General features: G+C 35.4%; 1 protein-coding gene across 1 annotated transcript in view; it reads right to left on the bottom strand.

The window, feature by feature from the left end:
- Positions 1-15969, bottom strand: part of ME1 (malic enzyme 1) — a gene marked incomplete at its 5' end in the record, with an annotated part of 157655 nt that overhangs the window by 100943 nt on the left and 40743 nt on the right. The window contains one exon of the mRNA XM_079550867.1: positions 10322-10471. Within this exon, the coding sequence (XP_079406993.1) occupies positions 10322-10471 (150 nt within the window). The remainder of the gene's footprint in view (positions 1-10321; positions 10472-15969) is intronic.

The following is a 15969-nucleotide window of genomic DNA, read 5'->3' as shown; positions in this document are numbered from 1 at the left end:
CACCCCCATAGGAAAAGCCTTCTGAACATGGACAGGAATATATACAGAATGAGCTAATAAAAGCACTGTAATGTTTCTAAGTCAGTGGCGTTGTCTCATCTGAAATACTACTGGCACCTCATTTTGCAACATAAAAAGTCAGTAATGGGGATTAGTGGAAATTTGGAGAAAGTTCTCTGCACGTTGCCGTAGAGTGGGATTCCTCTTCCTCTGCAAAGACCTCAGTGTAAAAGAACATACTGAATGCTTATCAATCACCTGTAATAGATCTTTGCTATATGCTCATGTAACAAAGATATGATACAAATATATTATAAACACATGCAGTAATATCTTTTCTTTTTTATCTCACTGATAGCTAGAATAGCTCTATCTCTTCTACAGTCCTAGAAAGGAAGAAAGAAGCACACACATTTCTCTCAGTGCTTCTCAAGCAATAAATTGCAAGCTTAAAAACAACACAAATAAATGCGTAAGAGACCACTCTTCATATCTCCAACAGCCACAGAAATGTAGCAGATCTTCTTCTGTAAGTGTTTCTCTAGGCATAAACATACCCTGCTAAGCAATTCTGCATAATATGTTCCAGAGGGTTCAGAGTACCCCCTTCTATGTATTCTGAAGGACTCTCATCTACAATTTGTAACTCCTCTGCAACAGTAAGTTCAATGAAAACGTTAAATAGTCGTTAGTACAGGTATCTATTATATGCAGCAAAGATGTCACAGAAGACATTGTAGCATAGATGTGCAAGAAACAACACACTGATATAAAGAAATTTCATTTTAACTACTTCATAACATCTGGGCAGTTATTGTCCCCTTTCTGTGATAAAATGTCTGTTTGATGCCTCAGTGCAGCGCAAAGTAATGTATGTAATCTAAAAAGACCTGTTTTGCCAAACAAAAAGGCTAAGTATGCCTAACACTGAAACTGTCACACTTCAATATCAACAAAAGTCTCAATAAGGAAGCTATGCCTTATCCTCCTTTTCCAATGTCTTTTAGTCAAAAAATAGGCTTCCCCACACGCACAGTGAAGTAATTTCTGACTTCGTAGTTCCTGTCTGTATTTAGCTGCACTGAAATGCCTCATATCTCACAGCAAATCAGTTACATTGCACTAGAGAGAAGCCTAAGAGCAAAATAGTATAAGTCATAGGTGATGGTATGGTGGTCAGAGCTCCAGGACAACATATGGCAGAAATACCTTATTACTAAATACGTTTCTGAAGATTAAAATTAACACAATATTTCCCTGAAAGCCATTACAAACAGAGTTAGTGACACTTAGGTGCAAAGCTCAGGACATCCAAAGGCCAAAAAAATTCAAGTGTTCAAGATAAGGAATTTGCATCCACAAACTAAAATTGTTACCTTCTTTATGATGAGGCTACCAGTATGAGTGATCTATCTCTCTTTCTCCTAAGCACTGTCTTTAAGGATCTGACTTTACTAGACCACCCACAAAGGTATTAGCAGATTCTAGATATGAGCACCTGATACTTCATGTTCCTGTTTCAAAAACAGATGAAAAAATCTTGGTCTGTTCTGTCTGCTGATGGTGTACAACCTGGCAGTTGTCTGTGTTGTTCTAAATGTGCTAGAACAGCAGAGTACCTGTCTACTGTTATGCAGGCTATGCTTACCTGCAGGCCACAACTTCAGGACTGCTCAGTGTCACTCAGTCCAGAAGGGAGGAAACCGTATCTACAATTCCGCGCAACAGGAATAGATAACGTAGCATCCATTTGCAGACATTACATGGGATCTTCCACCAGAGAAGATATTTGTTTACACAAATCAGAAGAGATCCTTATTAAATCGAGATACAGGATTCTAGGCATACTATGGGATTCAGATAACAGAAGTGGTTCTATGAAGACACATAATGGGAAATTCCTACAGTTTGTATCAATTCAAAGCACTTAGTCAGTTGAGATCTCTAGTTTTCTGTGTCTGATGAAGAGTGCTTGTATGTATGTGATACTCATCAAATTAACTAAGAGTTGTTTTTCTGGATGACAGGTGGTTTCAAAGGAAGACATTGGTATTCCTTGCAGTCTTAAGTGTCTAACAGTCACGGATAACTCTTCTGGAGGATTCCTTGATGACTTCAAGAGACAGAACTATTTCATGGGAACAGAAACGTTGTTAGAATAAATATCTGGACTGGGACATAAGTAAGCATCCTGAAGACCAAGAACCATTCTTCAGTCCTCCTTGTGGACTAACCATATCTATAGCACTAGAACTGAGTTTGTATTTTGGAATGAAAGACCAAGACTCCTTATATGTAAAAGCCTATTTTTAGCGTACTTATTATTTATAGCGTACGTATTTATTCTTATAAATAAAACAATAAATATAAAAATAAGAAATAAAAATAATTATAAAAATATTTATAACTAAAAAATTGTCTAATAACAAATTATTACTCAACATTCAACTACTTTTGTATTTCCTCCTGAAGCAACTAATAAAAAGGGTCCCTAAAAGGAACAGAAAGTTAAGCTTGAGCACTGTCAATTCTAAAAACAAACAAACAAACAAAGCAACACAAACTATACAGTCCCAGGAAAAATTGTCAAAAAACTTCCATGAGATTTTCAGGCTTGCTCAGAGCTTGATAGCCTGTCCTTGAAAAAGTGTTGTCTACTGAAAGTTATGATTCCCTTATTGAAGCAAGCGGCTCTCAAAAAATTTGCTTCAGGGCCAAACGATGTTGACAGTTAGGGCACTGTATAAATCTGGCAGGTTGACAGAGGCTGTTTCACTGAGAGAAAAATGTGGTCGATAAATATCAGAGTAGGACAGAGCCAGTAAGTAGACCTCTTCCTTACAGCATTACCTGATGAATTAGTATAGCTCATAAGACTTGGGCCAACCTGAGGCATAAAACTAAATAAAATCTCTGTACATTTTATTAAGGAATGTACAACTCTGGGAAATGTGGAAGCTTGTAACCAGAAGACAGTATTGTGGGTTGGCACAAAGTTAAAAGCTCCCTGAAGATTTGGGGGGGAAAAAAAAAGAAAGATATTGAAGAGTAACATGGTTATATATTGATGCACATACTAATTGTTAATAGGAAACTATAATTTGTTGAAAGAAAACCACTCTTTTAAAAAGGCAGTTATATATCTATAGTGAATTTGTTGACATACAGCCTACTTTTTATACGGTATTGGCACTAGGGAGAAAAGATTAGTCAGAGAAATGTAAGCTGTATTTCTGCACAGTTTCCTGCATACAGATCTGCAAAATGACTGTTTTAACAACCCAAATGAGAATCACCACATTAAAAATTGTCACACAAGCTGTCCTTCCTATATGCTAAAAAGCATGAGTAAGGAAATTCCGTGTTTCAGAGGAGTCTTTTAGTAGGATGCACAGAGAGGAAGATAATCATAATACATCAAAATCCATAGAAGTTTCCACTGTCTCTGAGTTCAGATGCCCTTGAAAAGAGAAATTTGAATCCTTCAAATTTATGGAGGAGAGGGAAATTTCTACACTAATCTCTCACAAGAGGTGATGGGAAAGTGTAAAGTACAACACTATGAATCAATTGAGAAAAGGAATCCCCTAGAAATATCCAGGATTTTGAGAAAGACATGGACAGGGAAACATGTAAGGCCAGTACATTAGTTCTGGCACCCTTGAAGAGAAACCACCAAGGATGGTGCTATAGAAGGGCCCTGAGGCTTTCTCAGAAAACCGTAAAGAGGAGAAATAAAATGATCCAGCACTGACTGCTGCCAAACATTTTGAGAGTCATGTTTTGAGTAGCGCTGGCCTCATTTCCTTCTACTCATGGCCCAGATGTTCTCCCTCCAGAAAAAACAGAGCAATACACCATCAAGAGGTACAAACTTAGGCTGAAAGCCAAAAATTCCATGCTTGTGATGTTTTGGGACAAAGTTTCTTTTATGATCGTGATGAGAATTCCCAAGATCACATGCATAAAAAATCATCTATGCAGCTTGAGAGTAGGAAGACGCTAACAACAATGAAAGCTTCAACTTATACAAGACTTAAATAAAAGACTATCTCAAAGTGTGACTTCTGTAAATCCCATCCATCCACTATAGCTGTAAGTAGAGCCTACATACAAGCACTATGTGCATAGAAAAACACCACATGGAGGATATTATATTTCATAATATTAGATCAGGACTATATATTTTCAGTTTAGCATAAGTTATCATTAATGGTTCTGTTCTAAGGTAAAAATTTAAGAAAAATTCACAGGATGACTAAATGGTGAAACCTACTGTCAACATATTAGCAAAAGACATGAATCCTATGCAGTTCAAGGGAGACCAGATGGCTACATACATATAACTTAATCCCTTATCCTAGTATTTTCAAAGTCAAGGTAAAACTATTTTCATTCATCTATTTCTTAGACTCAGATATTGGCTTAATATTTACACAGCACTCTTAAGACCAAACTGAGGCCAACTGACATCTTCCATGCAAAGATTGTCACAACTCCCTCTGCAGAGTTATTGGCTGGTGACAGACTAAGTAAAACACACCCCGTGTGTTTTATGCACAATCCCGTGTAGTATCTTTTAGAAGACAGTCTAGTAGAAGAGAGAAATTCAACATTCTCATCGTGTGCTAATTCTCTTTTTCCAGCTTTTCAGAGCATGGCAAAATGTTACACTGGGAGAATTTATTAGCATTACTTTTGAGCTGAGGAAGCAATAGTATACTAACCTAAGTTTTAGCTTGATGAAAGTAACAGAGAAGACCAGAACTGTGCCAAAGAGTAGAATTACAGGGTGCCATGAAGGTGTTATGGTGTTTTAATTCAGTGGAAAGGCTGCTCAAAAAGAAAAAAAAAAAAAGTAAAAAAAGAAAGGAAATCTGTCTGGAAAATGTCAACAGTTGTCACTTTCACAAGAGACAAAAGTGAAAATGACAAACCAACATTTACTTCAAAAGTGCTCTGTGATGGGCTGCAATTATCATTACTGGTGGACACTTGAAGCCAATAACGGAAAGACTGTATAAAATTAGAAGAAGTGCTATAGCCCTGTTAATTATCTGTTATAATGTTACAGAACAGCTTGCCACCTGGCCCGTATTGTTAACACATGCAGCCCATACCAGCACTTGCTGGAGAATGGAACTCCAATACGTTATTTTCAAACAAGGATCTTGCTTTTGATATGTCTTTGTAACAACATATTTCAGTTTCGGAGACTGCCCTAAATATTCAGCTGTGCTCAGCTCAATTAATAGAAAAGAATTCTTAGGTGGCTTTGTAACAATAAAATTTTAATATAATTTTATGCTATAAAAGTACTGATTATTACAAAGTGAAGATGCTACTAAAATAATTATTCAGAATAACAATCAGATTAATAATGGCTCAAAATAACTCTGTTTTGACTAGGAAAAACCATCTAGATGCCCAGAAAAATCCATGGGGCAGTTATACTGGTGAAGATATTATGCTAAAGGAATCCAGAATTTCTGGTCTCAATCAAGAAAATAGCACATATCCGTGAGTGAAACAGGCATTCCCAAGGAAGCTCCAGGAACTAAACTTTATTGGCTCTTGTGATCCAGGAGAACTTGACAGGTTTTTGGCCTCCTGTAAGTCAAGTCTTGTTTCTGAAGAGACTTGGATTTCAGAGGCATCCATCCAAAGGAATTAACAAAAAAATAAAATTAAGTCTCCAGTGAAAACCTCATTAAAAACTGTGATAAAATTATTAAATGCACTGCAAGACTCAATCTTGTTCTGGCAAACAAAGTGCAACTCTGCAGCCAAGTTCCAAAATTTTGTAAGCCCTGTCACAGGAGACAAATATTTCCATCCTCTCTAGTTCTATTCCCTCATAAAAAAAATTTTAAAAAAAGTACACTATCCTGCAGCTGAGAATTTCAATGTGTTTGGTAAACATTAGTGTATCAGTGAAAAAAGAACTCATACAATAGAGTACATCTGTAAATGCATGCAATAAATGTAAAAGGATAGATTCCATTTGAGAAATATGAAGAAAGAAATCAATCTCAAATTTGTATGTGCTGGATCAATCAGACACTTCGATATAGTGGCAAACAAGTACATCAGCATTTATAAGCTAAATAGTTGACATACCAAATTGCTCTGTGAAATATGGGAGATAACAACCACCAGTAATATTCTAAGTGTTCTTCAAAAATATGAAAAGAGCTAAACCAAACACATTTTTAAAATACTTATTAAAAGCCAATTCAAAATGTAATCATGCTTAAACCTGGAGAGAGTAAGAAATTTAGATTTCCTTTTTCTAATCATACAAAGAAGGAAAACAAGAAAAAGGGCAATGGTGAATGAATTATTAGAAAAGAAAACCTCTGTGAGAAGAATTTATTGAACAAGTACCTAGAAGTCGGGGAAGACCTAATTATACATATATGTAATAAGGAAGAAAAGGGGGAAAAAAACAAGCTCAGGCTGACATACTTTGCCTCTTACGTGACAGTATCTGAGTATTCAATATGCAGCATCAATTTCAATTTAGGTACTTTTAAAACTGCCCCCAATCAGCTTACCAGCACGACTGCCTCAATAAATTACTCCTGAGGAGTTCTGACACACCTGTGTGTCTGCAATAGTTGCCGAGGCTAGCTCTTTCTGTATTTGAAATGACTTTTCCTTCTAGGAATGGAAATACATAAAGAGTCACCTAACATTTTATCAACATCCCAAGTCTTCAACATAGCAATACTTGCCAATTTTTCCTCCCCTCTCCAAACACTAAGTTTACACAAGAATCTGAAGCTCCTGGGTGTTCTCTCAACTATGTAAAAAGTTGATTTTGGACTCTTAGAGGAAATTTCCATTGAACTTTCCCATATTTATATTTTCTGGGTGAATAAAGGAACTGAAAACACTGTTGTATTTTAGAAAACCAATTATAGAAATAAATTGTTTCTTAGTGAGTTCAGCAAAAGTTGTATCATGCATAGTATTTTATATATATATATATGCTTATATTTTATATAAGCATAGTATTTCCTTATGACATGTTCCTTTTGATTATTTAGCAGTTACTATGTCAGTGGCTTGACTGGGATATTTTTTCTTTCATCTAGATAACTAAATCATTAAAGCTAGAGAATAAAGACTAGAGGATGGCAATTTACAGCATATTAAACTTCTAGGAGAATTTTTAAGATTAATAACAGTTTGTGAATTCATTCCTGAAATTTAAGTATTTTTGTACAATTCCAGAATTCATTGTCTGAATAATTATTGGTAAAGTTGAACTATTTATATCAGGGAAGCAATTCTGCTTCTCCCTGTCTGTGTTCAAAATTGACTTTTGCTTTCAGTGTGTTCCTAACTGTCCTACTTTACTTTGCTTTGTTCAATTAAAGAACACTTTACTTTAATGAAAGGTAGAAACTCTTGACCAGAAATTGCCTCATAGGGATTCTGAGATACCTCATTACATTCCCAGCATAAGCCTTTAAAACATTTATCTGTACATTTTTTAAACCCCTGTATATGCCTACAGTATATCAAACATAGCGGGGAGAATTCTTACAGAGGTCTATATTACTTCACTGAACAACCCTCACGGGAGCCTCATCTTCCCTCATCTTCTTCAATTGTTAGAGACTGGCTACCAGATCTGCTGGTTTCTAGAACATTGGATGCTTGCTCACTATACCGATGGATTGATTATACTGGTGAAGTTAAATATTCACAGTGAGGAATGAAATTCTGAGTAGAGTTTTAATTTTACTAACAAGTGTTCAGTTATCTGTTCAGTTATCCAGATGAGCATCAAAACAGCGAATGGAGTTATTTTGCAGCTGGTTTTCTTGAGAAATATTGCTTAATCACACATTCAGCTAACCAGCCAAGAATGTTCATTCTACAATTGCAAAATACTGATTCAGGATGAAAAACATCTCATCTTAGCCACAGTGTCCTTCTGTAACTTTAAGTACATCTTGTGGGCCAATATAGTCTTCTAAAAACATGCAAGGGAGGCACAAATGATGATCTCATTCAGTGATCCCACTAGACACATATCTTTTAACTTTAAACTATTTTTCCTTAACTCCTTGACTGAATACATAACTTGTGAAGCAGGAGTTTTAAGCTCACTTCACAACACAACACACAGAAGATATTACCTTGCAAATTTCAGTGTTATAATAATATAAGGATATGAATGTATGAATGATTAAAGTTGACTAAATTGCTTACCTTTTATTCTTTTCTTCCTTTTGTATTCTAACTGAAATGCCCATTTGTTCTTCGCAAATTCAATTTACAGAGGGTGCTACTTATGAGGGATATAATACTTAATACTAAATGAGCCACACTATAGAATATAGTCAAATAAAGTTGATTGCTTTTCACAGTCAGCTTTGGAATAATTTACAACAAGCTTTCTCTAGGGGGAAAAATATATATATATATGTATATACATACATATATATATATATGTATGTATGTATGTATATGTATATGTATATCTAACAGAATGCAGTGGAAGATGACAAGACATAGGTATTTCTTAAGTAGCGAAGAATGTGCCAAAGGGGACACTTTACAGACTTTTCTTCTGAGACCTCTGATGAACACTGGAATCAGCTGAATGCTTGGGGAATGTAAGAGTAGGAAGTAAGCCATCGTGAACGTAACTATTGGGAATTGCAGAGGAACAGTAAACATCCGACTTGGCTGATGATCTCCTTTCTTAACAAAAAATAACAACAAATTTTATGAAGCTCTTATGAGATTCAGAAAACTGCCGATGTTTTTCAGCCATCTTTACTTAAATGAGTCACTAAAACACTTATTTGACAGCGGTGAGGCAATCCAGCAGGACTAGATACAAAACAGACTTTTATAAATATCTTTCACATCTCTAAAGACGGTCAGTCATAAAAAAACAAAGCTCACATGTAGCTGGGAAAGCAGTAGACAGTTGAATACAGCCAAGGCTGATTTCAGTAGCTCAAGAATACATCCGAATACCGAAAGGCGTGTCAGTGAAAAGTTACTTCATATTTTTTCAAACATCATTCATTCATTAGCTGCTGAACTGCAGTGAAAAAATGTCAAATAGTAAATAGCAGGTTGTCCTATAAATAATTTTTTAGGCTAAAAGGTTAAGGAAACTACGTAAGTAGTTTTAAGCAGTGAAATAGTTTAAGAAGTGAATTTGCTAATTTTCACTAAAGAACATAACTTCTTTATTTTTTAGATTTAATCTATTGGCAAATTTAGCACTTTCTGGAAGGCCAATAGAGTTACCATGTTGATAATACTGATGTGAAAAAAGATGACTTCTCTTTCTAGGCGAGGCACCTAAAAGCCACAGATTGCTAAACAGGTTTAAGCAAGCATTCTTGAGGTATTTTTGAACTTTTTTCTCTCTATAGAAGTGGGAATTTTTGTATTGTGTAATTGGCCAGATGGTCGTGACTCATTCAGTCACAAGGCCAAAATGATTTTTACATTTAATAACAAAACCTTGAAGCCCTAAGCCTTGTACCTCAAATACCTCCTGCTGAAGACAATGTCAGCAGCCATTTGTTCCTTTAGTCTTGCCTCAGGAACTGCTTCCGACTGAAGCAAAATATTGCCTTCACTATAGACATTATCAACTTCTACAGGCCCTAAAGTCTGAATGCACTGCTGGTACACACAACGTTCTCAAATAGCAACCACCATAAATCTCAGACTCTGTGGGCTGGTGTTCAAGAGACAAAATTAAACAGAAGTAGACAGAAATTACATCTCTTTCATACCACTTCCCCATCACTCTAAAAAAGCAGATGCCACATATAGAATAAAAGCACTCCAGTAGCCTATGAAACCACAAATTATCAGGCAGTGAGACAAGTGCTTTGAGGATTATTATTTCTATGATATTCACGCATACACACTTAACAAACCCTTAGACTGTATGCATTCTATTTGCATATATGTGTGTGTATGTAGAACACCTATAATGTAAATATATAGGTAAAAGCCAATACTCTTAAGACTGATAAAACAAATTTAAGATAAATTATCCACTCTTTTATAGTGTTCTAACATGCAGCTTGGATTGCAAGGAAGTCAAATTAAGTTAACGAGAATAAAAATGTATCCATGTTTAACACAATTAAAACAAGCATTTACCTTCTTAATGCAACACAAATGATTGTCCAATGTAGACCAGAAGTTTAATTTGATTTATCCCAACTATTACAGTTTTGGCTTACATTCAGCAATGTTAGAACCCCCCATGCAAAAATCTGCCAAGAAGAAAATAAGATACAGTTACTTTTATTTGAAACTTACATACCTTGGCCTCCGAAATGCTAAACCATAATGCTGGCAAGCCAGTCCCACAGTGGGAGTATAAACAATAGGCATGAACTTTTCAATGTCAGAATTCAGCACTTTATAGAAAAGCTTTTCATTTCGATCCTGAAGACTCATTAGTAGAATATATCTGTGGAGAATTAGATATAATTAGGCAGGCATCAAGTGGAATACATGAAATAAATTCAGAAACAAAAAGGTGCCCAGATATTTAGTTAAAGCCATGTTTGTAAAGCAACAGCCTCTTAGTCTCCTGCCTAGAATATTTAAATTCCTGTTTGTCTTAAAGACAATACTATTTCAGACATAAAGGATAACTAACTGGTTGAGACAGAGAGAAGCTGAGAAGATCACAGTGTTGGCATATTCTACACCATCAGGAAGTTAAACTTGAGCTCCAGGTATAAAACATTACAACGCAAGATAATTTTTAGTCTTTCAGAACCTAAACCGTACATATAAACTATTTCATTTGAAATTAAGTAGTTATTAAAAGAAAAACTAAACAAAATCGCTCACTTGCAGGAAGAAAAAAAAAAAAAAAAAAACTAGAAAATACAGCTTTTTCTTCTCTTGCCTCCATAGCAAATTCTCCCCAAACCAGATAAATACTTCAAATAAATACTTTACTGGTATGCTGCAGGACAAAGCTTTCAAAAACAGAGCTGACATATATCTTTCAACACTGAATTTTATCTTTGTAATGAAATCTACAATTTTTTCTTTGTCTCCTAACAGAAATCAATTTTGGATTGCATTTGAAGAAGTTTTAGATTTATGTAAGCAGAAATTCCATATTAAAACATCAGAAAAATGAGAATGAAAAAATATCTTACTTATTCTGGTCTACTTCTGACTACTAAGTCTGAATAAATACTGAGTTACTCATTATCCCAGCCAGGATCACTGGGTATGACACTGCAAATGAGAGTGTTCATTTCTAGTGACTTCAAGTTACACAATTATTTCTTAGGTACAAGTCTGGTCAGTTCATGAAAAATTGATATTTTGGAATCTGATGAACCTAAGTAATTTAGCTAATATTCAGCTGTTTTGTTAAAGCTTAGCTTTATCCATCAGCTAAAGAAGTATTCAACAAGTCCAATACAAATGGTCAGTGCAGCCCCTTTGGCAAGAGGAGACTGCAGTGATGTGGCAGGAGTAAGAGGCAAAGCAGTTAAATACCTTGTGTTACTAAGGGTGTTCTGGCCTCCATACAGACAAAGATTTTGAAACCAAAATGTTGAACATGTACTCTAAATACTATCATCATGAGATATCCTGAACTATCTTCCTTTCTACATGGAAGTTTTGAATGTTTTCCAGGGTTAAATTATACCCTACACTTGCAGTTCTCAGCTGCAAATACATGTATACTAATTTTCCCTCATATTAGTACATTTCCTTACAACCTTTAATTTTCCTAGCACTTTATCATGATATGGCATGTCTTTCAATCTCCTTGTATTCCGGGAGAACTTTCTTTATTAAAACCTTTCAGTTGAGAATGATTATCCCAACATTTACCATGAAATTCAAGCTCCTTTACGTACAGTTGTAAATAGATTTGAGGGCATTCATTTGTTTCCAGAGGATATCAAAGTGGTGTTAAAGACTATCAGGTGTATTTAGACCTGTATCAGAGACTACAAGCGTTCACATAGCTTGCATGAATAAGTTGCCCGTACGCTTTTTCTTCTTTTTACCAGTTTTATTTAAAATGAGAAGCAAATATTTAAAATTTTAAAATACCTTTTCATTGCCCTTTCTAATTACTCAGAGCAATTCTGTATTTTAAATGTAAAGAAAGCTTTTACAGAGTAAATTAAAAGGTTTTTTAAAAGCTTCTTCAAGGGCTGCCATTCTGTTTGCTAAAATTCTCCATTCTGTTTTTTCTGTCCTTGAGCAATAAATTGGGATTTGATTTTCTTATTTGTATTTATTATACGACTTTCATATTTGGGATATGATTAAAAAATTACAAAGATAATAATAGCACAGTAAATAAAATCATATTTAAAATATTGCATATTTGGCCATATCCAAATCAGCATAATAGATGCTATTATCAGAAGAAAAATATTTCTAGATAAGAGCAATTTTGATTAGAAGGCTGATTTTCTGTGGGTATAAAATATCTCCTCAAACTACTTTCTTATGAGCTCCAGCTTTCAGAGAAATTCCTTTTAAGAAGAAAAACCAAAAATCTCTCATCCTCAATGTGGTGTTCGTTATAAGGCATTAGACAACCACTGTGCATCTCTTAGCAAAATCCAAGTAATCTACAGAATTAAAACCATGAAGAAGTTTTCAGCATTGTGTTTTTAAAAAGATACATTTAAAATGAAGTATTTCATGGAATCTTTTACTAAAGACCACATGTAATTAAAAACATAGTGAAAACGAGCAATAAAATGTTGAGAATGATCGTTTGTGCTATAAAAAGGGAGAAAAATACTATCTGTTCTCATACAAGGAGTCATGAACAAAGATTTCAAGGAAAAGGTTCAAAAGTAGAAAACCAAGAACTGGCAAGGAAGGCAGTGGAGACTGCCAAGTATTCACATTTTTCCTATGTCATTCTGCTTCCTCGCCTTCACTTCACCTAAGAATTTGTAGTGCTAGATTGCTATTTGAATGCTAAAAGAGGGGAGATTAAGGCTATTTTTTTGGAAAAAATTTTTTACTCAGAGAGAGATGAGGCACTGGCACAGCTGCCCAGAGAGCTGTGGATGCGCCATCCCTGAAGGCACTTGAGGCAGGGTTGGATGGACCCTGGGCAGACAGAGCTGGTAGGGAGCAGCCCTGCCCATGGCAGGGTGCTGGAACTGAGTTGGCTTTAAGGTCCCCTCTCCAATCTAAGCCATTCCATGATTCTATGATTCTATTAAAATTAGAATCAATTACTGAAACAGTAAACGGATAACAACCAAATACCATCCAAAAACCAAAGGAAAACTGATATAGCTACTGGAAAATTAGACTATTTCTTAGGATAATTTAGTCTACATGTGCCCTGTTGACCTTCATTTTACACATTAAAAAGGAATAACATAAAATAACATAAGCAAACACATAACAAAAAACAGTAGCATTTGTTTGCCCTTAGCTTGCAAGACATGAGAGAAAATAAAGGAAACTTGGAAGAAATATACATATATGTGTATGCATAATTTGTATAACTTGTGTAAAGTCACATAGATTTCTTTAAATTAACAATGTCAATGTTATTTAAAACAGTGAACTTAAAGAAAAAAATAAAAATATACAATATTCTCAGGAAAAAAAAAATGAACCACTGGACCCTCTCCTTATAGTAACATGTTCAGTAAAATTTTTAACAGTATAACTGGAGAAAGAAAAGCTCTGATAGAACATATGTCTGTCTAAAGGGCAAAGACTTCAGTGTCAGTATGTAGCAAAAATAAAGACAATTAGGAACATACGGGGGGGGGGGGAAATCATATTACTTGTAGAATTTGTTGCAGCTTTTCCACATTAAGTTAGAGGAGCAGAATTATTTTCTGTTACTGGCTTTTTTTTTTTTTCTTTTTGCCAAGCATGCCAGGCAGTGTACTTGCTTCTGTTTCACATTCGTCTTGTATATGAACTTGTGGTATTTCAGAACACAGCAATTCCACACTGCAAGTCAGCAAAGGAATATCAGCCATGCCAAAAAATGTAATGCCATGGTACTATCTGCTCTGCTTTATGAATTTGCACAAACATGTTTTCCAATCAAAACCAGAGCAGGCTACAATCCTGCCAGTGTACAGCACTGTCTTACACAGCACACATTTCATCAGATAATACTCTTCTATCTAAAGCATTTAGTAGCATCTGGTACTATCATATCCAAATGGACATACGTAATCTTTTGCACTGGGATGTAAAACACACCCACGACCAAATTCTAGTTTCAGGAATAAAACAATAGCGTCCCTTTCTCTCTTCTCAACCACTGCTCTTATGGGAAAGAAGACTAGATGCATGCTGGTAGTATGTAGAAGTAAATTTTTGTCTAGAATTCTTATCTTTGCTTTCACTAGAAGGCAACAGATGTGTGCTCTCATACAAGCTTGTCCTTTAATAGCTTCCTCTACAGGTACCACTGAGACTGTCTTTCAATTTCCAGTTAAAACAGTCAAAGTTTTCCAACAGTCTCCATCAGTGATAGGACTCAAGTAGTAATACAGGAGCAGGATCACATTTCCTTCTCCTTTTAATATATTTCAACATGAATGCGACTACGGGAGACCAGAATTAACATAGAGCCTTGAAGGACAGTATTTTTTTAATTTAAAAAATGGCTCTGAGCTCACAGACGTGTAGTGTGCATGTTTGCAGAGCATGGCGTCTACTGACACTCCAATAAAATTTGCAGACACAGATACAAACGGCTGCAAATCACATTTTGCACGCACAAGGTTTTCATACTCAATTCACAAAAACATCATCTTTTCAGACAAACGTCTCTGAAAAGAAGCCCAAGTTCATAATCTGTAAAGGAAGCGTCTTCTGCATGCAAATACTACCAAGTTTTCTGTCAGTTTGTTCAGCCCAGAGCAGAGGAGCTGAAGGGAGACCTCATGGCAGCCAACCACTCTTCACAGGGTGCATTGCTCTCTGGTGTCAGTGACAGGACAGGTTCTATGCTTCCATGAAATGTATACCTATACATCTACCACTCAAATGTATTTACTTTACTAAAACCTGAAGAGAACACCTCTACAATATAATTCATATAATATTTCTTTATCACATAGCGTGACATGAAGAACCAATTCAGAACTGCTGGGTCTGAATACATAGAATACATATGTGATTTCTTACAGAGGGTCTTGTGGATTTACACATTTTTAATTTATATAATTTTAAGTGCTTAAGTGTTTAAGTTCTTAATTTTCCCAATTTTACATTGATCAAGGGTTATTCAATGCATATTACATAGCTGCTGTAGATCCATGTTACCAGCTGAGGTTGTAAAGCCCCTCTGGAGATTGCGAGCCTCATATTCCTGCACCAGGCAGGGTCAGCGAGAGCAGAGAAAAGCCTGGATTCATCTTTGCTTCCTGGCATCTAGTGTCAGATAGATTTCTCTTTCCTTTCTTCTAGTGCAACAAAGTAAGTATTCTGCTAACTATTCCTATGGTTGTGGGAGACCACTGCAATCAAGTGATGGGTATATTGTGGATTTTTTTATGTTTGAAATGGCACAGCATTCAAATTTTCAATGATTTATCATATAGAATTGGCAGTTGTTTTGTGGTTTTTTTTTTTTCCTTTTCTGGCAGAAAAGAAAAAGGCTATTAAAATGTCCAAAAATTTCGGTTGAAAAGTAGAGAATTAAGATTTGTATATATGGCTAGTCTCCTCTTGCATTCTGCATAGTTAAATCTGCAGCTTTCCATCTAAGTTGTTATGAGAAGTACAAGCGCTTCTTTTTCCTGTAACCTGAACCAGGAGCAAAAGCTCCTTGCAAGTTAAGAAACACATAGTAATATGGTATAAAAGGCTTTTCTACCTGCTTTTAAGTTACAGATGAATAGAAAATACAGCAGGTCAAGTAGAAACAAACAACTGTATTGTCCTGTAACGAAGGCACTTCTTCACAGAAGAGTTAAGGAG

Source organism: Tetrao urogallus (genome assembly GCF_951394365.1).
Source record: "Tetrao urogallus genome assembly, chromosome: 2".
Lineage (NCBI taxonomy): Eukaryota > Metazoa > Chordata > Aves > Galliformes > Phasianidae > Tetrao > Tetrao urogallus.
The sequence above is the reverse complement of the archived record's forward strand: the minus strand, read 5'-3'. Positions and strand labels throughout refer to the sequence as shown.